The sequence below is a fragment of the Nansenia antarctica genome, assembly GCF_963989245.1.
Source record: "Nansenia antarctica genome assembly, chromosome: 1".
Taxonomy (NCBI): Eukaryota; Metazoa; Chordata; class Actinopteri; order Argentiniformes; family Microstomatidae; genus Nansenia; species Nansenia antarctica.
This window is the reverse complement of record NC_137674.1, coordinates 52,424,373-52,451,872: the sequence shown is the minus strand read 5'-3', so window position 1 is coordinate 52,451,872 and position 27,500 is coordinate 52,424,373. Positions and strand designations below refer to the sequence as shown.

At 43.8% G+C, this 27,500-nt stretch overlaps 1 protein-coding gene across 1 annotated transcript in view; it reads right to left on the bottom strand.

Moving 5' to 3' along the window:
* The window catches only part of cd2ap (CD2-associated protein), a gene marked incomplete at its 3' end in the record, with an annotated part of 82,544 nt that overhangs the window by 19,145 nt on the left and 35,899 nt on the right, over positions 1-27,500 (bottom strand). The window contains exons 3-12 of the mRNA XM_080524003.1: positions 26,686-26,866; positions 24,751-24,851; positions 19,983-20,106; positions 19,417-19,592; positions 15,963-16,050; positions 14,534-14,628; positions 12,540-12,638; positions 7,164-7,217; positions 1,504-1,540; positions 132-185 (exon numbers count right to left, since the gene is read on the bottom strand). Coding sequence (XP_080380129.1) covers positions 132-185; positions 1,504-1,540; positions 7,164-7,217; positions 12,540-12,638; positions 14,534-14,628; positions 15,963-16,050; positions 19,417-19,592; positions 19,983-20,106; positions 24,751-24,851; positions 26,686-26,866 — 1,009 coding nt within the window. The remainder of the gene's footprint in view (positions 1-131; positions 186-1,503; positions 1,541-7,163; positions 7,218-12,539; positions 12,639-14,533; positions 14,629-15,962; positions 16,051-19,416; positions 19,593-19,982; positions 20,107-24,750; positions 24,852-26,685; positions 26,867-27,500) is intronic.

The following is a 27,500-nucleotide window of genomic DNA, read 5'->3' as shown; positions in this document are numbered from 1 at the left end:
GAGGAGATGGGAGGTGTTGGCAAGCATGTGTTGTATTGGGCTATGGGAAGCGCTAAATCTGGTGGGTGTGGGGGTGGGGGGTGGGGTGGGATGGGGTGGAGGGAGAGGGCAGGTAGGCGGTCGACCCTTACCTCTGTCCTCATGTCGGGGCTTCTTGTCGGCGCTTGGGACCTCCGGTTTGTGAGCTGAAAAACGAAACATGTTCCCGTGGTTAGTATTGCGATGTATGAGAGCAACCTTCCACACAAGCAGGTCACAGGACAAACTGAACACAATGCAAGCTGAAGACAGACAGTCAGACAGACATATAGAGAGGAAGAGGATGTGGAGACATTCAAGTGTTTCCTGTCCCAGTTCTTCAACAAAAGTGCAAGTCTTTGCAGCGCTGAGCAAAAGTCTTGCTGCTGATATTACCACAAAGCCTCTAAGAAAACAATCACCTCAAAGAAAAGACAGAAAAGGCTTCAATCTAGACTTCTACGTGAAGGGAGTACGAACAACAGGAAGAGCCCCAGTTAGATCAGGAATATCGATGGAGGTCTTTAATTAAAGTTCGTCAAAGAAAAGACCAAAGTGCTTTGTTAACAATCTAGAGTTGATTTCTGAGTGGAGGGAGTTCAAAGAACAAAGATAGCCTCAGTCAATTCATGAGTAATAATCAAAAAGGAGATAAGTGAAGTAAACATTTAAATGAAAGAAAAAAGAAGTCTACTCTAGTAGACGTAAAAAAAAAAGTGAAAGGGGTAAAAAAATAATAAAAAAAAGTCATTTAGGAATATCAATTAAACTGAGGTGAATTTGAATTTACTCCTTCGATCCTTCGAGTAATCTAGGCCTTGAAGAGATGCTTCTCCATCATGTTTATCCCCAGAGAGTGTTTTCATAAATGAAGGTTAAATAAATGTTAACTATATACAGTATAGATTTGTTTTAATACCTCCAGGAGATATTTATCTAGAAAGCAGCATTAAAATACCTAAAGTAAAGAGCAATATAACTAGAGACAAAAGTTGACATATGTTAGAGGGCAATATACGACTAAATCAACCTACAGGATAACCAGTGCTGGAAGACAGCGTCAAATTCACCCTCACAGTCTGGAAGACATGTGTGGGAGGTTGGGTGCACATGCAAGAAGCAGGCTTTCGTTTGCTTTGAAGTAGTCATTTACAAGCTTAAGTACACAGCTTAATCCGTTAAAATCAAGTATTGGAAAGAGGAAGCATTTTGTCTTTTTTATCACTATACTCTAACAGATTTGAAATCAAACAATTACTATGGGGTTAAAGTACATATTCCCAGCTTTATTTGGCTATTTAGTATTTAATAAATGGTTTTTGCTTCTTTCAGATTGGTTTCACTGTTTACAAAGTACAACATGATTTGGTTTCACCATTTAGAAAGATAAAATGCTTCCTCTTTCCAATACTTATGGAGAGCACTGTATATAGGACTTTATATATATGCAGAGCCCTTGATGTTGATTATGAATTAACTACTTACCTATGCTTTTAGATGGTGGAGGTGGCTTCTTTGGTCTCTGCAACAAAAAAAAAGGGAAATAAAAAGAAGAAGGCCAAGAGGACATTAAAGGGGAGGATGTCTCTCATTCAACTTAATTCCCTGAAACAGCAACAGGAAATTAGGAGACATTCCACAGCCAGCAGGCACCCAGAGACAGAGCTCATTGATGCTATACTTAATTATGTTTAATAACTCTAAGCCAAAACATTTTCAGAGAAATGTAATAAGTGAGTGAGTAAGTAAGTAAGTAAGTATGTAGCCTTGTGAGTCGAAACAGAGGAGCCAGAATGGTCAATAGGGGCAGGAATCATGGATTTTCAACAACGCTGAAAAGTACTTAAAACATTTTTTTATAAAAGTCTGAACATTAAATCGGCTGCCAACTTGTTCCCGGTTTCAGTAGCTGCTGCCACATATCACAAAGTCTACAGTGGGGGAAATAAGTATTCAACATATCACCAATTTTGTTACTTCAAATTTCCATTGCAGCTATTCACGACACATTGGTATTAACTCAATAACATTACACAGCTAAAGAAATTGTAACATTCCAATCCATAAATAAATCTATGCGATAAAGTGGAATGACAGGAAAAATGTATTGAACACGCTAACTGAAATGTATTTAATACTTGGTGTGGAAATATGTTTAATTCATTATTTTTTTGATTTGATTTGAATACCCACTGTATGTGTGCAATGAAATTACATTCCATTCCATACCATCAGCGTTACTGCCAAAACAGTAAGAACACAGCTTTCACTGACAGCATTCTAAACATAGAAGCTAAATAAAACTTCACATTCTACAGTCACTACAGTATACACCAACTAGATGACAAATCAAGTCCCTAAGGCCAACACTACAATGCCATGTGTTGTTCATAGCAGAATGATTACAGTGTAAATGTGTTCTTGAGAGGTGAAGTGGCTGCTTGACATTTCATGGTTCATAGGAGGGAACGTCTTCACATCTCTCTGCTGTATGCATACTGACTGCTTCAACAGACTTTTTTTTTAATATAATTTGTTTTTATTATTTAACCTTTATTTAACCAGGAAGTCCCATTGAGATACATTATCTCTTTTCCAAGAGAGACCTGGCCAAGATAGCAGCATCTATAAATGACAATAAAATACATTTACCTAAACACATTAAACAGTAATGCATACAAACGTATCACATGGGGAAAGGGGAATCCTTAACTATAAGAAGCAATGAATATTTTCCTGCAAGGCAACTTGAATCCGGGTTTTAAACTCCTGTAGTGTAGGTAATATGTCTAATTTAATGAGGCCTTGTAAAGCATTCCAAGCCCAGGGTGCATGATATGAGAAGGCTGTTTTATAATTTCTCGAACAACAGGGGAGAAATAATTGCAATAACAACGATCATCTCGTATCTGTACATGAACAGCGAGGCCCATGGGTAATTCAACCACATGCATTGCTAGAGTCATATGCTGGGTGACGCAGCCTAGAGGCAGGGAGACAACACTACTTCACAATCATAAAGACAGCCGAGACGTTTCAGATGAGAGCTGCTACTGGGTGATGATGTCAAACATAAAGAGCAGAGTCTCTGTGGACGAACCTCAGTGGAGGCAGAAATCGGAGGACCAGCTCATTGTAATTCCTCGTTCCATTCCATTCCATGAGTTACCAATGAGCCCGTCCTCTGATTTCTGCCTCCTCCAGTCTCCCTGATGAACCTCCTTGTATTTGGTGTTAGTGCCCTGTGGTGAGTAATGGATTTTTGTTTTAAATTATTATTAAAAACACAACTCAGTGATAAGAAAAGACTGCTGTGCTGAAAGTAACTATCTACAAAACACACACAAATAAAAACAAAAAACAGCAATACAGTTATCCTAATCGTATCCGACTTATGATTAGAGATTACAGGGACAGTCTCCCTGGAGTAGCTTAGGGCTAAGTGATCGATCTCAGATGCACCAGGAGACCAACGTGAAATTAATCAGCTCTGAATAAATGGTCACATCTTCCTATAACAGCTGCCCTATCTACCAGTTCAGCTTGTGGGGGATTGGCAAGGGATTCTTCCCAGATACCCTTATCTCATGTCTCACTTGTATGTCCTCCATCGGAGGAGGGAGGGAGGGACAATCCCTCCCATCCCCTACATCAGTGTTTCTCAACCCTCTCCTCTGGGCGCCCCAGCCGCTCCACATATTTGGTCTGTTCCACCACCAGCACACCTGATTCAACTAATCAACTACAAACCATAATTGCTTTGTACTTGATAAATTGAATCAGGTGAGCTGGTGGTGGAACAGATCAAATATGTGGAGCGGCTGGGGCGCCCCGAGGAGAGGGTTGAGAAACACTGCCCTACATGACACCGTGGCTGAACAGAGAAGCTCCTTTAACAACAGACTATTACAACCACGCTGCACTAAGGAGCGCTATAGGAGATAGTTTCTGCTTGCCGCAATAAGACCATCTAAACAACTGACTGACTATCTCCGGAAGATGGATCACTTAGACCCCCTCCTTCAAGGCTGGGCACTCCACTGAGACTGCGCTCCTTGCTGTCACGGAAGCCCTCCACTCTGCGCAAGCTTCCTCCCACTCCTCTGTTCTCATTCTCCTTGACCTGTCTGCTGCCTTCGACACAGTCAATCACCAGATCCTTCTCTCCATCCTCTCAGAACTGGGCATCTCTGGCACCGCACACTCCTGGTTTTCTTCGTACCTGGCGGGCCGCTCCTACCAGGTGACCTGGAGAGAATCGCTGTCTCCTCTCCACTGGGGTACCCCAGGGTTCTGTCCTAAGGCCCCTACTTTTCTCTCTCTACACCAAGTCTCTTGGCTCGGTAATCTCTTCACATGGGCTCTCCTACCACAGCTACGCAGACGACACTCAACTCTTCCTGTCCTTCCCCCCGTCTGATGTACAAGTGGCAACCCGTATCTCTGCATGTCTCGCTGACATTTCAACATGGATGGCTGACCACCATCTCAAGCTCAATCTTAACAAGACCGAGCTCCTCTTCATCCCCGGGAAAGCCTGCCCTCTCCAAGACTTCTCTATCACAGTGGAGAGCTCTACTGTAACCCCCTCCCTGACAGCGAAGAACCTTGGAGTGATCCTGGATAACAGACTATCCTGTGCGGAGAACATTGCAGCAACGGCTCGGTCCTGCAGATTCTTCCTCTATAACATCAGAAGGATACGACCATTCCTTACCAGAGAGGCAGCGCAACTCTTGACCCAGGCACTGGTCATCTCCCGCCTGGATTACTGCAACATACTCCTGGCTGGTCTGGCTGGTCTCCCCGCCTCCGCCATTAGACCTCTGCAGCTCATCCAGAACGCTGCTGCACGTCTGGTATTCAACCTCCCCAAATACTCTCATGTCACCCCTCTCCTTCGCACCCTGCACTGGCTCCCGATAGCAGCTCGCGTCAGATTCAAGACCCTGGTGCTTGCATATCAGGCAGCTAAAGGGACAGCCCCTGCCTACCTGAAGGAAATGGTAACCCCCCAAACTCCAGCCCGCGCACTCCGCTCCTCCACCTCGGCTGGCCGACTGGCCCCACCACCTCTGCACAGCAGTCGTGCTGCCCGATCACGTCTCTTCACAACTCTGGCTCCCCGCTGGTGGAATGAGCTCCCCACGGCTGTCAGAACGGCAGAGTCACTACCCATCTTCCGTCGTAGACTGAAGACCCACCTCTTCAGGTTACACCTTAACTGCTCCTCCTGAGACATCTTCTGCCCTCATCACTACGTCTCCTAAAGACGTCCGCTTTCCCCGCTACTGTGTCCCTAAGAACTTCTATCGCCCCCTTGTACTGTTTCTCTGTTCCTCCAGTATTTATTAAAAAAAAAAGTTTTAGAAGAAGGTGGTAGAAGAAGGTTTCTCCTTCTATCAATGGCTCCGGGCCTGAGCTAGATTACTCTTCCTGCCACGAATGGTGGACTGATGATTCACATGCTTAGTATTCAAATGTATTGACTGTAAGTCGCTTTGGAATAAGGCGTCTGCTAAATGGCAAAAATTTAAAATTTAAATGTAAGACCGTACAACTGGTGATCAGAGTCAGGCTAGGGGATGTTAAATCATACTGGACTGTTCTTACTTTATATAGTCTTCCATAATGTTCGGCTGGCCACATGTCGAGGTGTCCTTGGGCAAGACACTGAACCCTAAATTGCTCCCAATGAGCAGGCCGGCGCCTTGCATGGTAGCTTGCCGCCCTCGTTGTGTGGATGTGTGTGAATGGGTGAATGAGAGGCCATTGTAAAGCGCTTTGGAATAAGGCAGGCTAAGTGCAGTCCATTTACCATTTAGTAAAAGGTGTGAGAATGTTTGTGAATTGGTGTTGTCTTGTGAATACATCAACAATGTGAGAGCTCGGTAATGTAGTACAGTACAGGCCAAAAGTTTGGACACACCTTCTCATTCAATGCGTTTCCTTTATTTTCATGACTATTTGGTACATTGTAGATTCTCACTGAAGGCATCAAAACTATGAATGAACACACAGGAATTATGTATTTAACAATAAAGTGTGAAATAACTCTAAATATGTCTTATATTTTAGATTCCTCAAAGTAGCCACCCTTTGCTTTTTTGTTGTTAATAAAATATATAATAATAATATTTAATATAATATGTGTTAATAATAATATGTTATTATATATATATGTAATATTATTATAATATATTTTATTAACAAAAAAATATATATATATTTTATTAACAACAAAAAAGCAAAGGGTGGCTACTTTGAGGAATCTAAAATATAAGACATATTTAGAGTTATTTCACCGTTTTTTGTTAAGTACATCATTCCACATGTGTTCATTCATAGTTTTGATGCCTTCAGTGAGAATCTACAATGTAAATAGTCATGGAAATAAAGGAAACACATTGAATGAGAAGGTGTGTCCAAACTGTTGGCCTGTACTGTATGTGTGAATATGAAACAATTCATAATACCTGGGTAGTCTTACAGTAACGTTCAGTTCACACATATCCCTGTCTCATAGGTACATTTTGAGCTTTTCAGCAGAAAAACACAAATCTTATAGCTGAGACTGAATGGTAAGTAGATAAGCTGCTGGAATAAATGAAGGTGTGTGTGGGTTTGAGTCCTGATGGGACCGTATACACTGAAAAATGTGTGTGTGTGTCACTGCAATGTAAGTCGCTTTGGATAATAGTGTCAGCTAAATGGCATATCAATCATATAATATTTTTTTTTCCATCTAAGAGAAGAAAGCCTGGGGTGGTCCAGCGGTCTACAGTGCACACGTTATGCCCTTGTCAGTTCGAATCCGGCCCATGCCCTGATGACATGCCCTGTCTCTCTTCTTCTCCTTACTTTCCTGTTTGTCCCCATTATATGCGTCCAATAAAATGAAAAACATGAGTAGGACTGACCCACTCAGAAAAAAATACTTAAAAAAAAAAAGAGAGAAGAAGGCCATATTTAAATGTAAACTCTGCCTGCATGTACACCATGTACTTCTTCATGGAGAGCTTGTGGAGAGCCTATGGAGAGCCTATGAAGAGCTTGTGGAGAGCCTATGGAGAGCCTATGAAGAGCTTGTGGAGAGCCTATGGAGAGCCTATGAAGAGCTTGTGGAGAGCTTGTGGAGAGCTTACCTCCTCTGAGTCCTGCTTGGGGGACAGTCTGACCGATCCTCTCGAGGTGGAAGTCTGCAAAATGAAAGGTTTTACATCAACACATAAACCTTCCAGGTAAATGTACATGATCAGGACTACTACGTGGTCCTCTGTGGCACAGTTGGTAGAGCATGGTGCTGTCAACGCTTAGGTTGTAGGTTCAGTTCCCACTGGGACCATATTATGTACTGAGAAATATATGCACTCACTGCAATGTAAGTCGTTTGGATAAAAGCGTCAGCTAAATGGCAGATATATCTATATATATATATATATATATATATATATATATATATATATATATATATATATATATATATATATAACATTCCATGATCAGGACTATGAGGAAATTGGGCATCTCATTCTCTAACCCCAGGCTTTGCCCTGAAGTGTGCACTTGTTCACGCCTCCTTCCATGCATTTAAAGGCATGTTTCAACTTTTTCTTTTCTTTTCTTTTAAGCAGTGTCTGCATGGCGTTTTGGGCAGTTTTCCGGAATTAATGGGGACCTAAAATAAACAAAAAAAGCTGTCTCCAAAGTTGTTTCCAATTCCAATTCCAGTTCTCGGAAACGGCTTTGGAGACAGCTTATGGTAGAGAAATTAACATTCAATTCACGGGCAACAGCCCCGGTGAACATTCCTGGCAAGTGCACGCTAGGTTAGGGAGGTCTGTGAGGCAGGGGTGTCCGCTATCGGCTCTGCTGTACTCACTGTCAGCAGAGCCGTTAGCATCATATATAGTACAGAAGAGGGATCAGTTTGCCAGGAGGCAGGGTCAGTGTGTTTAGCCAGTATGTGGATGACACAACAGTGACAGTGAGGGACAGAGTAAGTGTGAGGGAGGTGATGGAGAGTGTAAGAGTATATGGTAGGGCATCTGGGGCAAAGGTGAATGTAGAGAAGTCGGAGATAATGTATATAGGTATGGAGAGGGAAGAGGGAGATGAGTTAGGGTTGAGGGAAAGGAAGGATTATTTTAGAGTGTTAGGGATAAATCTAGGTATAGAGTCAAGAGAAGGTAGGGACATGGAGTGGGAAGGGATATTGGGGAAGGTTAGGAAGACGTTAGGGTTATGGAGGTTGAGAGGGCTGAAGCTTAGAGGGAAGGTGGTGGTAGTCAATGCACTCCTGATGCCCAAATTTGTCTATGTAATGGGTGAGTTGGATGTGCCGGAGAAAGTGGTTAGGGAGGTTGAGAGGATGGTGAATGAGTTTGTATGGGAGGGGAAAGCGGTAAGGATTGCACGGGAGGTATTAGAGAATAAATGTAAGGATGGAGGGTTGGGGTTGATGAATCTGGAGGTGAAAAAGAAGGCTATGAGAGTGAAAAGGGTGGTGAAGTATCTATATGGGGGTGGAGAGTATGCATGGGAAATATTCCTGGCTGAGGCCATCAGTAAATGTGGAGGGTATGGGGAGAGTGGGGTGTTTATGAAGATGAAGAAGGAGATGTTGGAGGGTGTAGCACCTTTCCACAGGGATGTTTTGGAGGCGTGGGGAGAGTTTCTACCATGGGTGTCTTATGAATGTGAAAATGTGAGACAGGTGTGGGAGCAACCAGTGTTTTTAAACCCAAGGATAAGGTATGAGGGGCAGTGGTGGACTCAGGCTGCTTGAAGGGCAGGGGCGAAAAGAAAAAAGGGCACCTACTGCACAACATGGGACCCCATCAACGAGCAAAAAGCTATGATGCATCATGTATGGTGAAATAGTCTTCATCCTTGATTAATTAAGATTAACATTATGTAGTCTAGGCCACGGGTGGATTTAGGATTGTAGGAGAGCTGGGGTGTAGCTCAGATGGGTAATGAAATGTGTGCGCACCGTGCCGGATTTTTTTTTTTTTGCTGCAACACCACAAACTTCAACTTACCACCACCTAATAGCGGACAAAAGGCACTTGAGAACACTTATACCAGGGCTCGACATAAAGGCTTGTCCGCTTGTCTGGGACAAGTAAATGTTATGTTCGGAACAAGTGGACTTCCTCCTGCAGTTGTCCGACGGACAAGTCAAGACAAATAAAGAAATCAATGTGTTGAAAATATCTGCAAAAAATGAATTCCTCCTTCCGATCTGAATAATAAATGATTTATTAGCAAGCTATGCGCGCCTCCTCCTCGCTGCCTATGAGGCTGTTTAAGTGCTCTCGTAGTTCATTATCGTCGATGTTAAAGTGTACATTGTGGGTCGCCTATCACTAATGCATTTGGCATGAACGCGTATTCTCTTCTTCTCAATACCGCTTATTTTCAAGTAGTTCGATGCGATTGTAGATTTTAGGTTTGAAGTTGTAAGACGAACACATCACAATGCGAACTTCAGAATGGCACTAGTGATAGGCAACCAACAATGTACGCTATAACATCCACTTAATAGTTTTAAGTAATATGAAGGGGGAGTCGGAAAACGGTACAACACCGGCAAAGGCATTATTTGAAAGTAAGATGGTGATAAAGTTTCTATTGAGTTGAGTTGAACAATTTGAGGCAGAAACAGTGGTCCATAGGTGGTGGACCAGCGGTCAACGAAACTGTCAGCCTGGATTCAACACTTAAGAGTTTAGGAGGGGGCTGGAGGAAGATTTCTCAATTTGAATATAGGATCCAAAAGCTAGCAAATAACATTGCTTCCATTGAGGAGGCAAGGGTGGAGGGGGGTGGGGTAATTACAAAATATTGCTTAATTAATAATTTGATATATATATTTTAACATAGTACACTCACCGGCCACTTGCACCTGTGCACCTTGCTAGTACTGGGTTGGACCCCCTCTTTTGCCTTCAGAACTGCCTTAATTCTTTGTGGCATAGATTCAACAAGGTGCTGCAAACATTCCTCTGAGATTTTGGTCCATATTGACATAGCATCACACAATTGCTACAGATTTGTGCGTGACATTTTTCAACCGGGGGAGGGGGGGCGGTCTTTTTGGTGTATGAATTTGTTCCCGGGATTTATGCCTTTATAGGTGAGGGGAATGTCAAAATTAAAATAGGAGGTGTGGAGACACGGATGATATATACAGTAGGATACTGAGGAATGGGAAGGTGAGGAGGCCGGCCAAGTATGGGGGAGAGTATTTCCAGAGATGAGGGTGGGAAGGGTGTGGGAGAACTTGAAGGTGAAGTGGAACTCCATAGAATGTGAGGAGATGGATTTTTTACTGAGGCACAATAGGATATTTAACAATGTAATTATAAGTAAGTTTGATGCAAATGTTGATAGGACGTGTGATGTATGTGGGGAAGCAGCGGAGACATTTATGCACCAATATGTGGAGTGTGGGAAACTGGGGTTATATATGGAGAAGATGAAAGAGCTGATTAGTGGGAACTGGGAAGGAGGATATGTGGAGATGGATTGGAAGGAGCTGTGGTTGTTTGGGGTGGTGGGAAAGAAGAAAGTGTGTAATTTGAATTTGTTGAATTATGTATTGAGTCACAGGTGGTATGCGGTCAGGGTGAGAAGGAATGTGGCTCATTATGAAAAGAGGGTGATGGATGTGGGATGTGATTAAGGCGCTGGTGAGAAGGGATGTAGGGATGATAAGGATGTATGTGGGGAAGGAGAAATTTGAGGTGTGTTTGGGAAAGGGAGCACCTTTATAACTGTGGGGGAGGTTGGTATATGATTTTTGAATGAATTGTTGTGTTTTGTAAATTTAATTTAATTTGTTTATTTATTTTATGAGTTGATAGGGAGCTGATGCCTTCCTATGTGTTGTAATGTGTATAAGGTACTATAAATAATGTAATTGATACATTTTTTAAAGAGCATGGTAGAGCATGGTGCTAACAACGCTTAGGATGTGGGTTCGGTTCCTGCTGGAACCGAACCCACATCAGACCAAGTGGGAGGAGGTAGATGATGAAGAGGATAGGGCCAAGGACGGAGCCCTGGGGAACACCAGAGGAGAGGGGGGACGGATGGGATGTGAATGATTTTAACTGTATAAACTGAGTACGGCCAGAGAGATAAGAATGAAACCAGTGTAGGGGGGTGTCAGATATACCAATGGAGGCTAAACGGTTAAGGAGGGTGGAGTGCGATATGGTATCAAATGCGGCGCTCAGATCGAGTAGGATGAGGATGGATAAGAGTCCGGAGTCAGCTGCCATCAGGAGGTCATTAGTGATTTTGAGGAGGGCTGTTTCTGTGCTGTGAAGGGGGCGAAAACCAGACTGGAACTGTTCATAGAGGTTATTGCCGGAGAGATGAGTATGAATCTGTAAAGCCACCACTTTTTCCAGGATTTTTTAAAGAAATGGCAGGTTGGAGATGGGACGGAGGTTATTGAAGATGTTGGGGTCTGAACCAGGTTTCTTCAGAATTGGTGTTACGGCTGCGGATTTGAGAGATGATGGGACAGAACCAGAGGTGAGGGAGGAATGGATGATTGCAGTTATCAGGGGCAGGAGAGAGGGGAGGGAGGCTATGACCAGGGAGGAGGGCAGGTGGATGGCTTGGATTTCCGGATGAATTTAGATAAATCGGCAGCAGAGGGGAGATGGAAGCAGGAGAGAGGTGCAGAGAGGGGGGGATGGGGAGATAGGGGGGATGGACAACTGGACATGAGAGGGGTCAGTTGCTGGTGGATATTGGCTATTTTTGAGTTGAAAAATGACATCAAGGAGTTACAGTGCTCAGTGAAGTAGAAGTGTGGAAATGAACATTCAATTCACGGGCAACAGCTCTGGTGGACATTCCTGCCAATTGCACGCTCCCTCAAAACTTGTGACATCTGTGGCATTGGACTGTGTGATAAAACCGCATATTTTGAGGATTTGGCATAGATCATTTTTTCTTATGATTACTGATGGATAGATGATTCACTTAGACAGATATATAATATATATATATATTGTAAATCGATTTGCATGAAGGCTTTGGTTAAATGTAAAAAAAAGTTTACAAATATAACATTAAATTAAATCAAGTATCGAACCGGAAACCTTCGGACTTGTAGCTGGCTATCTATCTATCACACTTTCAAAATATCAAATTATCTATCTGTCACACAATCAAACTACGGTATCTACCTATCTCGTAAAAAGTGGGAACTAATATTTCCTAAAAGACACTTGACGGAACTGTCGTTGGGGATGTAGTTTCCGCCTGTGAGACATTTTTGACACAGATATTACCTAAACCAGCCTGTAAACCTGGTCACTCCCAGGTTTGTTCTGAAGGATTGGTTGCATAGCAATCAAGCAGCGAATTATTTGAGCCACATTCATGGAACGGAAGCGAGCTGAAATTATCTGCGATTAGAAGAACTAAACCCGGATCTGATTTAATCAGCCTTCTTGGAATAGACCCCTGATCCAGCCAACGTTTTGTTGTCTTACCTCTTTGTCAGCGTCTGACATCACAGTGACAAAGTTGTCAGGGAAGACCCCCTCTTTGCCCCCAATCTCCCCTCGCCACCAGCCAGGCTCACCTGTGTCCTGAAGGAAGCCAAGCAACACAACACCAGAGACAGACTTATTACTGCTGCATTTCAGAGCATTAAGAGAGCATTTCAGAGCATGAAAAGAGCATTTCAGAGCATTTAGAAAGCACCTCAGAGCATTTTAGGGAATTTATAGAGGATTTACATTTACATTTAAGGCATTTAGCAGACGCCTTTGTCCAAAGAGACTTACAACAATAATACACTTTAAGGATATAACAACAGTAACATCATTTTTTTAAAATAGGACATAAGACCTGATAAACAAATGTATTAAAAAACACAACAGCCAGGAGGAAGGGGAGGCAATCTGTTAGTGAAACAGTTTTTACTGGGCTGGTGCATTGCAACTTCACCTGAGGGGATTAATTAAGTTATTATAATTATATTTTAAATTAACTAAATTCATTGATGATTGATTTAATTAAAAAGAACAAAGGGACTCTATTGGAAGACTGTATTTCATTGAACCATAAAGAATTTGTTCACAATTAATTGTTCCTTCTTTCCGTCATGGTCTGTTAACTTGAAATAAACAATTGTGCCTTTGTGTCAACAACAACAGCATTAGAAACCAATTAAACCTTGTTGAAATTTTGGAATTGGGTAATCCCCACCAACGCCTCCCTCCCAGTCAACATTCCCATAGATCTCTAACACGGGTAGTTCTCAGGTATGCCCACTAGATGGCGCCGACACATAATTTCTCCACAGTGAAATGTGATCAGTCATAATGAGCCTGGCCTCAAACAACAAACCATGACTCAGAGCCACACGACCTCTGGATGGTATGTCTCCGCTCCTCAGCCCAGCCTGACCTGGCACAAGTCCCAGTAGTGGCACTAATGGTTTTACTCTGGGGTGTGGGATTCTACCGGGTAGGGACCGCGTCCCAGGTGTCAGTCCAAGACAGACAGAGACAGAGAGAGACAGAGAGGGCCAACTAAACTGTTGCGGTGGCTGTTAATTAACAGAAGGTTAATTACGTATGTAGGCCCTTATTGTCCTGGAATGTTTAAACACATTTGCAAGCTTGAATGTTTGATTAATTTTACTCTCTTATACTTGTATAATGGGATATAACAATAAACTTGAAACTAATAGTAAGGAATCCAACAAATGTACCAACTGTACGGTGTTACAGTTAATTTCCAACAGTACTTATGACAGAAGCCTGTGTAGTAGGCCTATAAATGTCATCACTTAAAAGGTAGACTGGGATATGAAGTCACGTCACGGTAAGTCCACAATATGCACATCAAGGGTAAAGGTGGCATCTGCGTTTCCAGATGAAGAGACTAGCAATTATTACTACCGCGTGCATATACACACACACACACACGCACACGCACACACGCACACACACACACACACACACACACACAGTCTCTGGGTGTGAGAGTAACAATAACATATAGGAGAGTGCAGACAGACAGGGAAGGGGGACTACATGACTATGGACCAAATCCAACATTTATTTCCTGTGGTAAATATATCCAGGGCCAGGAATTTTTCTTCCTTAACCCCATCACCTGAGCCGGAAGAACTCAAGGCCCTTAATTAACAGTGTGCACCACAGGTGGTACCTGAGAGACGTGTACATGCCTTAGACGGTCCTCTCTCTCTCTACCTCGCGAGAGGAACTAGCAGCCAATCTTAGTCTTGGAGCAATGTAGAGAACGCTGAGAACACAGTCTCACATGCTAAACAGGAGCTTTGTGAGGGTTGACCGACTCAAAGAAGTTCTAAAACCCTCTGTTCCACAACCACGTAGGTAGGCTTGGTGAGGGTCAGGCCAGGTTAGGTCAGGGCAGGTCAGGTCTGGGCATGGCGGGTGAGGTCAGGGTAGGTAAGGTCAGATTTGGGCAGGGCAGGACGGGTGAGGCTTACCTTACTGAGTATTGTTATGACATCACCGTCTTTCAGGGTCAGCTCATCCTCATTAGTGGCCTCAAAGGCGAAGGTGGCCTTGCAGTACTCTTTTACTGGAGAGAGAGAGGGGGGGAGAAAGAGAGAGAGGGGGGGGGGAAGGGACAAGGAAGACATGCAGTCATTAATATATACAGTATACACCACACACTGTTCTCTCTCTCCCTCTCCCCCTCCCTCTCTCCCTCTCTCAATAAACATTATATAATGTAATTATCATCCAAATATAACACACTCTATATCAGGGGTGTCAAAGACACGTCTCACCGGCCGGAAATGAGAATATAGCAATTAAGTTCTATCACATTATTAAGTATTGCTTCCATAATGTCTTCTTTGTTATTTCATTGTTTAATCCATACCACCCACTCGCCTGATCCCAACATAAAACAATGGCGACACCTACTGACAGCTCTTTATTGTACTCTGTAAGGTCCATGTAACATAACATATGATTAAGCTTCTTATAATTGCTTGTAATGTACTTTGGACTGGATGAGTATGGTTCATGAATTTATTAATTCTATTTTTAGTTCCAGCCTTCAGATTCCTGCAGACACAGATACGTTTGTATATAATACTTGTAATAATCATCATAATAATAATCATAATAATCATAATCTTCCTTCTTCTAGCATTGTAACTGCCAATGGCTCCTGGTTTTGGCAGATTACTTTTACTTGCTATGACTGATGGATGGATGATTCACTTACTTAGACAAATGTATTTGTTGTAAGTCACTTTGGATGAAGGTGTCTGCTAAATGCCAAAAATATAATTCAATGTAATATAAATGTCTGAGTTTGACTAGGCTACTGTAACACTGTCATATTGATATACGGTGGTAAGGGGATCACAATCCTCCATCCTTACTGTCTCCCCCAAACAAAGCACACGCACACTACAAAAATAATAATAAACACAAATAAATTATCTTATCTGTACTTTTGAATCCACTTTGGTCCAACTGGTTACTACCATAACTTCATTACTTTATTATTACTCATCATTTTGTCACTTGATGCTGCAATGCCAATGTTGAGGAACCAAAGCCAAAGAATTGTACTTGTACACTGGGAAGTAATAAAAGCAATTCTTACCATTCCATGGGCATCAAAAGTAATCAAATGTAGCCTGTTCAATTCACAAGGTCCAGTACATTTTACATTTCCATTTTTGGCATTCAGCAGATGCCTTTATCCAAAGTGACTTACAACAAATACATTTGTCTAAGTAAGTGAATCATTTATCCATCAGTCATGGTAAGAAATAGTAATCTATGCCAAAACCAGGGGCCATTACCAGTACAGCACTACTAGATGACATTTGGTATAAATTATCACTTGTAATCATAAATACTTTGCCGTCTCTCTCTCTCTCTCTCTCTTACCTTTACTTTTGCTGTCCCAGTCTGCTTTCAGTGAGTCTGTCGTGTTGGAATGGGCGGGCTTTGCGGCGGATGGTAATGATGAGATTGGCTAAAATGAAGCAAACCACACAGATGGATTTTACTGACATGATTCACCACCAATGAGAGACTTGCCATGCTTGACCGGAATGCATCAGCGGATTCACTGATTGGTCGAAACAGGTGGGTTGAGTTTCATGAAAGCATTTGTAGATCATCTTGCGCCAGTTTCCCCCCAGACACAGATTACAGCCTAGTCTAGAGCCTGCACTAAATAACATCTTCAACAGTAAATCTGCATTGAAGATAAATAATAATAATAATAATAATAATAATAATAATAATAACATGGTCATCGCCCCTGGAGCAATTAGGGGTTGAGTGTCTTGCTCAAGGGCCCATGCAGCTCCATCCTGAGGCGGGGATCGAACCAGCGAACTTCTGATTGCTAGCCGGCCTTTCTAACCACTAGGCTACTGCCGCTCCCAAAAATAACTAAAATGACTAAATAACATCTTCAACAGTAAATCTCCATTGAAGATGCATTCGAGTCGAGGATTAGGATTAATCTGTGTCTGGAACACCAGCCCCTTAAACCCAGTGCAGGCTGTGGGAGTAGCTCAAAGATGATCTCAGTGCCAGTAACCTTTCTAGAAAGCTCACCCAGGTCGGTGTTACATGGCTGTCTGTCATGGCTGTCTGTCGACAGCTACAGAGAGTATGACATGCGTTTGACTACATATGGACAAGAACTAAAGCTTGGGATGGTTAAGAGTTGACAAGCGGAGATGAGACAAGCAACCAGGCTTTGCAGCAGACGGGGAAGCTGACAGACAAGAGCGTTGTGCCATAGAAGCTACCGGAACTGTCCGGACGACTGGCTGGGTGGTGATGGTAGGCTAGTGAGTGCAGTATTCCATAGCAGATATGGATAGAGGTAGCATAACTAGCCTAATCATGTTAGCTAATGCAGAGTGAAGCTAGCGCGATGTGTCATGTAAGGATGTTGACAGCATAGAAAGAGTGAAGCTGGTGCAGTATGCCATGTAAGCTGCGAGAGAGAGGGACAGAGAGAAAGAGAAGAGAGAGAGAGAGAGAGAGAGAGAGAGAGAGAGAGAGAGAGAGAGAGAGAGAGAGAGAGAGAGAGAGAGAGAGAGAGAGGGAGAGAGAGAGAGGGACAGAGAGAGAGAGCGGGACAGAGAGAGAGAGGGAAAATATAGTTTCAGAGTAGGTTAGCTGGCTAGAAGACTACTAAGGCGTAGACTAAGAACACAGCTATTAGCTACTAAGACCGCTGTGTCACTGTTTTCATGTTAGGGAAGTAAAGTCAAGCAAAGCCAAGTAAATTATTGAACACTTCAACATCAGTTTAAAGGCAAAGACCTAAGCAGATCAGGAGAGGCTGGTGGAGGTAGAAATCGGAGGATAGGCCTTACAACGCATTACAATGACTCCGTCCTCCTGATTTCTCCCTCCACCAGCCTCCCCTGAAACAGATGCCAGACCCGAGCCTGAGATCGTATTCACAACAAATACAAGGGGTCAAATCTGAGCGTACTTCCTTGTTTATACTGTCAACATATTCTGAAATATATCTCCCTCAGTCTCGGAGAGCTACGCCAGGACAGAAATCTAGGTCAAGGCTGGGGAGCCGACACCCAAACAGTCTGGGCCCAAAATAAAGGCTATTGCAGGCTGAGAAGGAAGAAAGCTTGAGGATGAAGACCCACACTCAACCCTACGCAGCAGCCTCAGCCTCTGCACACGTCCCAGTTCTCAAGTGTTCCCCGATTGTGCTTTCAGTCACATGAGTTTAAGAGCGCAGGATTGGTGTAAAACATGGGCTCTTAACTAATTTCAGTACCGAGGGTGAATAAAGTCACAAGATTGTCAATATTCTAGAGTTTATTAACAAAGAATTGACCAATTATGATGCTTTATTTTGTAGCCAATCCAAGTATTGTTGCTAGGTAAATACCACCACATACAAAAAACATGGCATTCTAAGTCATACGTTTTTCCGGAATTCTTTGGCAGCCGGTGAGTTAAACCAATCCAACGCTTTTACGTCCATATAGGGTCGTGTACAAGTTCATCCTTCAGGGAGAAGGGGTGGAGCATCGTGACGCTGGGATAGTCTCACCTGTGCCTTGAACTTAAGCAAACAGTTACAGGGCCTTACAAAAGAACAGCGAATGCTGAAGAAAATGAATACCATCGCCTGGCTAAAACCACAACCTCCTACTGGGAATCAGTGGAGAGAAAGGGTGAACAATGTCTATACCACGGAAAACATCACAGCAAAACTCCAATTAAAAACAGATCTGCTTGTTGTGAAATGGACCCCTGTAATACTGCATCTGCCAAGAATGGCATTGGAATTGGCCCATGTCCCTATTGACACTTTGACTGTGATATGTGTATTACTTGTGCTTTGTTTCCTTTCACCCATCTCCCCAATAGGGACTGAAGGGATGACTAAAAGTCAGGGTTGTTATAGACAGGGAGGGTTAGGAAACTACACATCCTACCCCCCCACTCCACACAACTTGTATCATATCTAACATCTGTGAGACACTGATAAAGTGTCTCACTTTCATACAGACTTTCATACTGCGTGTTTCTTAAATGATTAATGTCGACATAACACCAGAAAGTGTTTTTTTTCCTGTCCTACTATCAAGCATCCCAGACATCAGGACAAGACACTTTTAGAGCATCCATGTCTTCGTAAAATAGTGTGGACTATTTTAGCGGAGTGTTTGGGGCCCAGTAGGGAGTCCAGGGGACCTGTTGAAGTCCATTAGACCATAGGAGACATACCAGACAGCTGTGTGTGTGTGTGTGTGTGTGTGTGTGTGTGTGTGTGTGTGTGTGTGTGCGCACGTGTGCGTGTGTGTGTGTGTGCGCACGTGTGCGTGTGTGTGTGTGTGTGTGTGTGTGTGTGCGCGTCTGTGCGTGTGTGTGTGTGTGTGTGTGTGTGTGCGTCTGTGCGTGTGCATGTGTGTGTGCGTGTCCCCGCCCTCAGGCACCAGACAGCCGACCCAGGCTGCGTCCCAATCCTCTACCCTTGTCTAAGGTGTACACTGATGCACTGCGTTGGAAGTCCATGTGGGGAAAATGCAAGAGAATGTGGATGCAGCATCATTACTTTCCCAGCTCAGAGAAAAGAAAGAAAGAGAGCGAGAAAGAGAGAGAGAGACTGAGACAGAGAATACCTGTAGATACTGCCTGTAATACTGTAGTATATTCCCACCAGTGGAGGCTGGTGGAGGTAGAAATCAGAGGACGGGCTCAACAATTTCTACCTCCACCAGCCTCCACCGTTTGGTAACCCAAGTTAGTAGTTTATGGAAACGTTTTGGCCACTGCAATTAGTCAGTGCTAAGTCCAGCAGTTAGCCCAGTTTAGTCCGGCCCAGCCCAGGCCCACTTACTTTCTTCTCGTCTTTCTTCTCGTCCGTGTCGATGCTGGGCAGACGGACCTTTAGCTTCACTGAACCCTGGCTGAAGATATCCCCGAAGCCCACCCCCCGGATCTTCTTGGGCTGGGCGATGACTCCGTTCCCCGGAGACGGTTGGGGGGATGTGAGTGCCTCCTTACCACTACCGTCTGTGGAGGAGGAGGAGGAGGGGGAGGGGGAGGGGGAGGAGGGGATAGGACTGATGAGATGGAAACATGTGCGAACACACACACAGACACCAAAACACACCCACAGGCCATAACCACACCTGTATACACCCACACACACCCACACCCAGACCCACACCCACACACACACACACACACACACACACACACACACACCTGTACACGCACACACAAACAGCCTCTCCTGACAACTATAATTGATCTAACCACTCAAAGCACACCGCATTGAGCCCACAGTTTAAGCCAACAAGCTGAACCCTAAGCAGGTGTGTCTTGTTGGGACTTGCTCTACCTGAGTGGAGAGTCCCACCCACGCGCCTGTGCTAGCAGAGCTGCGGACGGTCTCCTTACCTGTCTCGTCTGCAACATCGTTGGGCTCTCCTCTGTCCTCTCCCGTCTCCACCTCCTTGACGAAGTTGGACGGGAACAGTCCTGATTTGCCGTTCATAGTTCCACTCCACCAACCTTCCTCCACCTGGGGATGGGAACCAATCAGAAATGAGAAAACCTCTTGACGAAAGCTCACACAGAAATCGACTTCAGACGAGTAAGACAGCAGGTTTGTTAAGATGCCACGGGAGGCTGCTGGAGGTAGAAATCGGAGGATGGGCTCGTTGTAAACACATGGCACATGTTACCGTATTTTCCGGACTATTCCGGACTATTCCTTTTTTTCATAGTTTGGCTGGTCCTGCGACTTATAGTCAGGTGCGACTTATATATCAATATATATATATATATATAATTTCATACTGACTGACATGAACCAAGGAGTAAACATTACCGTCTACAGCCGACAGAGGGCGCTCTGGGCCGCTCTGGGCTTGTGACAACTATATGCTGCTCCTATACCCCTGAAGAAATGATCTAAAACATTAGCTTGTTGAAGCTAAGCAAACGGTAGCATGGTGAACTTGCTTACTGGTAACTTGCTTGTTGGACTCGCTGGCTTGTTATGTTCATTTAGCCTATTCAGCTTCCCAGGTATGTTCTTTATGCTATTGTGTAGCTGAATAACTGTTAATGTGGCTTGTTAACATACCGGACTTCTATTCAGCCTGTTGTTCTGTGTGCTATTGTGTAGTTGAATAAACTTGCCTTTCCAGATTAAATGTCTGTTCTTGGTCTTGGATTTTGTGAAATATATTTCTAAATAAATGCGACTTATAGTCCAGTGCGACTTGTATGTGTTTTTTTCCTCTTAATGTCGCATTTTTTGACTGATTTCCGACTTATACTCCGGAGCGACTTATAGTCCGGAAAATACGGTACATTCCTGATTACACATGTAATGACGGGCTTATTGTAATGCATGGAATGTGATCCCGGGAAATGGTATCAAATGATTTCTCAAAAGATTTCTTCCTCCTCCGGCCTCTCCTGGAAACATTGTTTTGTATTGTGTTATACAGAAGTAAACAGTCTCCAGATTAGATATGGTATGACAATAGTTGGCCTAATTTCAGGAATGAGTTACGTAACTTAGTTTGACAGATCATGGAAAATCCTTATCATGCTCCCTCCTGATAAGACTTTAACCTCTATGACAGGGGTCGGCAACCTATGGCACGCGTGCCAGCAGTGGCACGCGACAGCTTAAACAGTGGCACGCAAGCAATAAGTGCGAGAATGGGAGAATGTTTTTATTTTATGTTGGCCACGTTCGTAAATTCGCGCACACTGGGTTCAACGTCATAATGGGACCAAGTAATTTGATTGGACTAGAGGCGGTCTCAGGGACGCTCCGGCGCTCTCAGGGCGAATTTACGAATGCAGCCCTAGTCTCTCTTCCACTCCATATATAGAATATATTAAGGAGGCTTTCCTCTGTAGCTCAGATGTTTTGTTTGAAGGCTTATCAAACAAAGACACAATAAAATCAAGAATAAAAGACATCCCAGTGTCAGCCAGAAGTGTGGAACGAAGAATAGGAGAAATGGCGTGAAAGCGCAGCAGACCGCTGGTTTGAAAGATGCGACGGTGTTTAGCCTCGCACTTGATGAGAGCGTAGATGTGAATGACATGCCATGTTACTAATGGTGCTTTTCCATCTGGGTCCCGCTTTAGCGCAGTACGCATCAGTTCGAGGTCAGGTCGGGTCACTTTGATCTGTTCTGGTTTTCCATTATACACAAACCGACCCGGACTAGTAGGAGGAGTAGACGATAGTAGGCGGAGTTACGCGTCACACGCAGCCTGACAAAAAGCTTCCGGGTGTACACAGCAACAGCCGTGATTTTTGGGGAGAGAAAGAGAAAGAGAGAGAGGAAGCTATGTACACATAATAAAGTCATGTTTTTTGAACCCTTAAAACCACTGCCTTCACTTGTCTGCTTTATGAACTGTAGTATCATCATCGGGAAACGCCGACAAGACGCGAATCTACCGGCATTTGACTCATGACACAGCCGGTGTTATTCACAGACAAACACGGTGCCGTTTCCGGGTTAATAACTTCGGTTTACCGGGGGTTAGGATAACAATTCAAACGTGTCCGGAAAGAGGAGAAGCCAGGGAATTCAAAAGTTTTTGAATGGAGTCGATCCTCCACTCCTATCACCGTGGACACAGCGCGGAGCGAATTCCCTGTTAAAACCGGCATTTGACTCATGAGTGAACGGTGAAAATGGCTGGACGGCTGCGGGCGAACTCCCGGTTCATCGAGTTTACGGTTAAAAGCATAACTTCTCGGGGTGTCAGCACGGTGGTTAAGGGCTCAAAATGACCGTAGACAGATGGTTAAGTTAGCAAAGGAGTATTGTGTTTTTTTACCACCTCCACAGCCGGTGTTATTCACGGACAAACACGGAGCATAATAGCGATTTTTGTGTTGTGCTTGTAAATAAAAGTTATATGATTCATTGAAATGACATTAAACTAAGATAATACGATGGTCAGCATAATTTTTCGAATCTTTATTAATAAGCTATTACAGAAAATGTAGTGACATTTTCCTAGAGTGAATGTGGTATTTTCAAGATGGCGGTTAGTGAAGAAATAATATGGGATGGGACATGGGATGACGATTTTCCATTGACCAATCAACGGTGTGCAGCGTCACACGTCACACGCAGCCTGGCAAAGAGACCCGGATATGAAATTTTAAGACCCTGCTCCGATGTGGAGCTAAAGAAGCGAGCTGACCTGGCACTGAAGCGACCTGGAACGACGAATGGAAAAGAGGAACGAAGCGGGCTGACCTGGGTCAGCACCAGGTCTGCACCGTAGTGGAAGAGCGGCATTAAAGTGACCAAGTACCACCCCCAGATAATGGATTTGAGCAAAGGAAAACAGGGCCAAGGATCACATTGATTGTTAGGACTGTTTACATGGCTTTGCATACATAGCTCTTTGCAACCCAAAAAAAAGTTTTGTTGTGGTTGGAATAAAAGAATAAAATGTAAGTAACAACCAAATAATTATATAAATATAAATTATAATTCATACAAGTAAGACCCTTGTATAATCACCATCCAGTTAGGCCTATTTATTAAAATGATAACCATGGGAGCGCAGTTAGCATTGCAACTTTGGTAGAAATTGAGCGCACCAATTTGCTTAAAGTTGTGCTACGCATCACAAAGTTTAGTTGTCTTAGTTATGTTGGTCATTTCGTTCAAGTTTCAGTTAGTTGACTGTTAGGCCTGTTTATTTAGCATACATGGCTTTGCATACATAGCTCTTTGCTGAAAATTGTTGTTCATGTTGTGGAATAAAATTGCAGATCAGTTGGTCTGTTTGGTTTGGTTTGATGTCGAGTCATAATTAATGTTGATATTGTGGTTGGCACACTGACTAACAAGAACATTTTAAAATGGCACTTCATATCAAAAAGGTTGCCTACCCCTGCTCTATGACTATAACAGGACACAATGAAAGTAGGGATGTCCCGATCCGATACTGAGATCGGATATCGACCCGATATTGGTCCTGAATGCTGGATCGGAGATCGGACCAGAAAAAAAAAAGGCTCCGATCCGATCCTACTGTCATCCGCAGTCAAACTTATGTGTATAAGCGATGAGGGAATAAAAGCAGTGAACAGAAACACGTGTCGCAGAAATGCTTCACGCAAGTCCTATATGCGCTTAAAATGCGCATAGCGCTTCACGCGAGTCCTATATGCGCTTAAAATGCGCATAGCGCTGCGCTGTGTGCTTCCGGTTTCATTACAAAGAGGTTAACCCTATGTGCCTGACGTCTAACAACATTCAAATTACTCTAACTTCATATTTTTTCGGATTTCAATGTATGACACATCATTTGAAAGCTTATGATCCGTAGTTCCAATCCACAACACGTCGCATTTGTTGCTTTAATAAAGGCTGGCAGTCTTTAATTTAACTGTTGTTGGTGTGGACTATATACTGGGGAGGTATTTGAATGAATGAATGAATGAATGGTCTTTATTGTCATTGCTACAGTACAGGTACCAAACAACGAAATTTAGGAGGGGTGGCTCCCCTGGTGTTAGGAAAAAAAAAAAAAAAAAAATTCAGGGGTCAAAAAATGTATACAAATATCGGATCGGTATCGGTATCGCCGATACCCGAAGCCCAGGTATCGGTATCGGTATCGGTAGTGAAAAAGTGGGATCGGGACATCCCTAAATGAAAGGACTCTTCAACAACAGCAATGACTACACGTTTAAATAGAGAGAGAGAGAGAGAGAAAGAGGCAACCCAGGAGAGACACCACAAGCATATGTAAATAATGAAATGTAGGGCAGTTTAGCCTTAGCATATCTTAGCATTGTCTACCTCCTCATTGACAGCGTAGCATTAGCTCAGCTTAATGCACCTCTTTATCAATGTCAATGAATACTCAGACCTACTAGCGTAGCATAACGTACCTCTCCATTCATGTCAATGGATACTCAGACCTACTAGCGTAGCATAACGTACCTCTCCATTCATGTCAATGGATACTCAGACCTACTAGCGTAGCATAACATACCTCTCCATTCATGTCAATGGATACTCAGACCTACTAGCGTGATATAACGTACCTCTCCATTCATGTCAATGAATACTCAGACGTGCTAGCGTAGCATAACGTACCTCTCCATTCATGTCGATGCATAAATTCAGACACACTAGCGTAGCTTGGTATAACATACCTCTTCATTGATGTCAATGATGTCGCCAATCTTCAACTCGAGCTCATCCTCGTTCTGTGGCACGTACTCGAACAGCGCCTTGCACTGCCTCTTCTTGGTCTCTGGCAGGACAACAATGACACAGAAAGACAAGTTACACCAGTCTGTGATCCCTAGCCCGGAACATTAGGTAGGGAGGGAGGGGAGGAGGGAGAGAGAGTAGTTGGTTGGTTGTTTACGGTGTGTGTGTGTGTGTGTGTGTGTGTTTTTGTGTGTGTGCCCTATGCAGGTGTTTGTTTATGGTGTGTGTGTGTGTGTGTGTTTAGTGTGTGTGTGTGTGTGTGTGTGTGTGTGTATGTGTGTTTAGTGTGTGCGTGTGTACCGGTACCCTTGTGTGCCTCTGGAGGGCAGTGTGGGAAGGGCATTGGATTCAGGAAGTGGAGAATCCAACAGGCCCCACCCACTGTACTGGACCACAGTGTTCAGCAAGGTGATCCTCTGATAGGACACACCACTGATAGGACACGCCCCCTGATAGGACACGCACCAGCAAGCAGACCCACACACACACACACACACACACACACACACACACACACACACACGACTGCACTCCCACTGAAAGAGAGCCCACTGGAAACACAGTCAGGGGGGTATTCCATCAACATTGCTTAAGGAAAATCCAGGCTTATTTTTGATAGGTCTCGTGAGACTCATCAAAAATAAGCCTGGATTTTCCTTCAGCGACTACACTCATAGGGCTTTCACACCGGCATAGACGGAACTCAATTTGTTCGGAGACTGAAAATTGGTTCGCAGCGGGAACCAGAAAATAGTGGTTCTCAAGCGGGAACCAAAACGTAGAACAGTCAGGTTGTGTCATATTCTAGGCTGCAAAGACCAGCAAGAAGGAAAGAGACAAATGAATCTAATTTAATCTAATCATTAGTGATCAAAACAATTAGGCTATGAAAAGTTTCATCATTCTCTCTATCTTCCTCACATGCTCAGTAAACACACGCACACGCACATTTCGTAAGCCATTTCTATTCCAGCAATGGAGCAGCTGGTTAGTAAGAGAATGCGTGTAGAAAGTGTCTTTTGTTTTGTTTCATAGAAAATAGTGTTTATTTCAGATACTGTAGTGGAAGATATTGTGTGATATGTGTGTCTGCGTGCCAGTCTGCGTGTGTGTCTGCGTGTGTCTGCGTGTGTCTGTCTGTCTTCAGAACAACATCTAAGCTGTGTAAAGGACGGGGCAAACCGTCTGGTTCTGAATATGAATCAAACTATCTGGATGTGGATATGAATCAAACTGTCTGGTTCTGAACATGAATCAAACTGTCTGGTTCTGAATATGAATCAAAACGTCTGGTTGTGGATCTGAATCAAAACGTCTGGTTGAGGATCTGAATCAAAACGTCTGGTTGTGGATCTGAATCAAACTGAGTGGTTATGGATATGAATCAAATGAATATGAATATTAATCAAACTGACTGGTAGTGGATATGAATAGTTGTTCTGGTCTGCTGCTGCGTGTGACTGACAGGAGCTCAGCGTAGAAGAAACACTGTTGTGACGTGCAGCAGACAGGCAGTCAGACATGCAAATAGAGCAGCTGGTGATATCCACGCACGCACGCACGCACACACATTACCATTGTTGTCTTTTTTTTATTTTTATATATATATATATACAATTTCAAAGGGCGCTCATTGACTTCCCTTCAATGTTAGCTGGAAAAAAAATCTAATCAAAGCATTTATTGAAATAAATACTCGAGGAAAGGAACACAACTTTCTCCGTGGACCTCTATACACACCAGGGGAGGCTGGTGGAGGTAGAAATCAGAGGACGGGCTCATTGAAATGCATGGAACGGAATGAGGAATGGCATCAAACATGACGGATTACACACACACACACACACACACACACACACACGGCTGAGACTTACTCCTCTTCAGAGTGCGGGGCTGTGAGTGTGGCTGGAAGCCCCCTGCTGGGATTCCGTAGGTGCTCATCCTCTGGACTAGGTTGGCCACGTTCCCCGCACTCTTCTCTCTCCTCTGGGGCTGAGACTCATCCTTCGCTTCCTCCCTCGTTTCCTTCACCTCCTTGGGCTCTTTCCTCACCTCCTGAACCACACAGACAAAAAAAAAATGTGAGGATGGACTCATTACTGTACAATCATCATAGGCATTAAGCCATTGGTCAGTGGGGAGGGAAAAGGCTGATTTGTTTGATCCGTGTGAGTGTGTGGGTGTGTCCATGCGTCTGTGTGTGTGTGTCCTTGCGTCTGTGTGTGTGTGTGTGTGTGTGTCCTGTCCATGTGTGTGTGTGACCTGTCCGTGTGTGTGTGTGTGTGTGTGTGTGTGTGTGTGTGTGTGTGTGTGTGTGTGTTGGAGGTATAATGAGTTCTGTGACCCTGTAGGTTTCAGTGGAGTGGAGACATCACTTTGTGAGCTCAACGAGACACGGAGGTCACACCGTCGTCCCGGGAGATGACGCTAATGAATCGAGTCAAAGGTTAAAGGTTAAAAAGGGGATTTTATTTGACTGAGTATGTGAATGAAGATGTCCTCATGAGACCTAAACCCCAGGTTGTTCAGTCCATAGAGAGATGGAGGTGAGGAGTGCTGACTGCATGGTAGGGGGTTGGGCCAGTGGACGGTTTTACCGGAAGGATCCGGTGAACAAGGTCACACCGGTGTGATTCCCGCCACGCTGTCCGTATCCTTTGTTTTGCCGTTCCAGCAAGGAGCTGAGGTT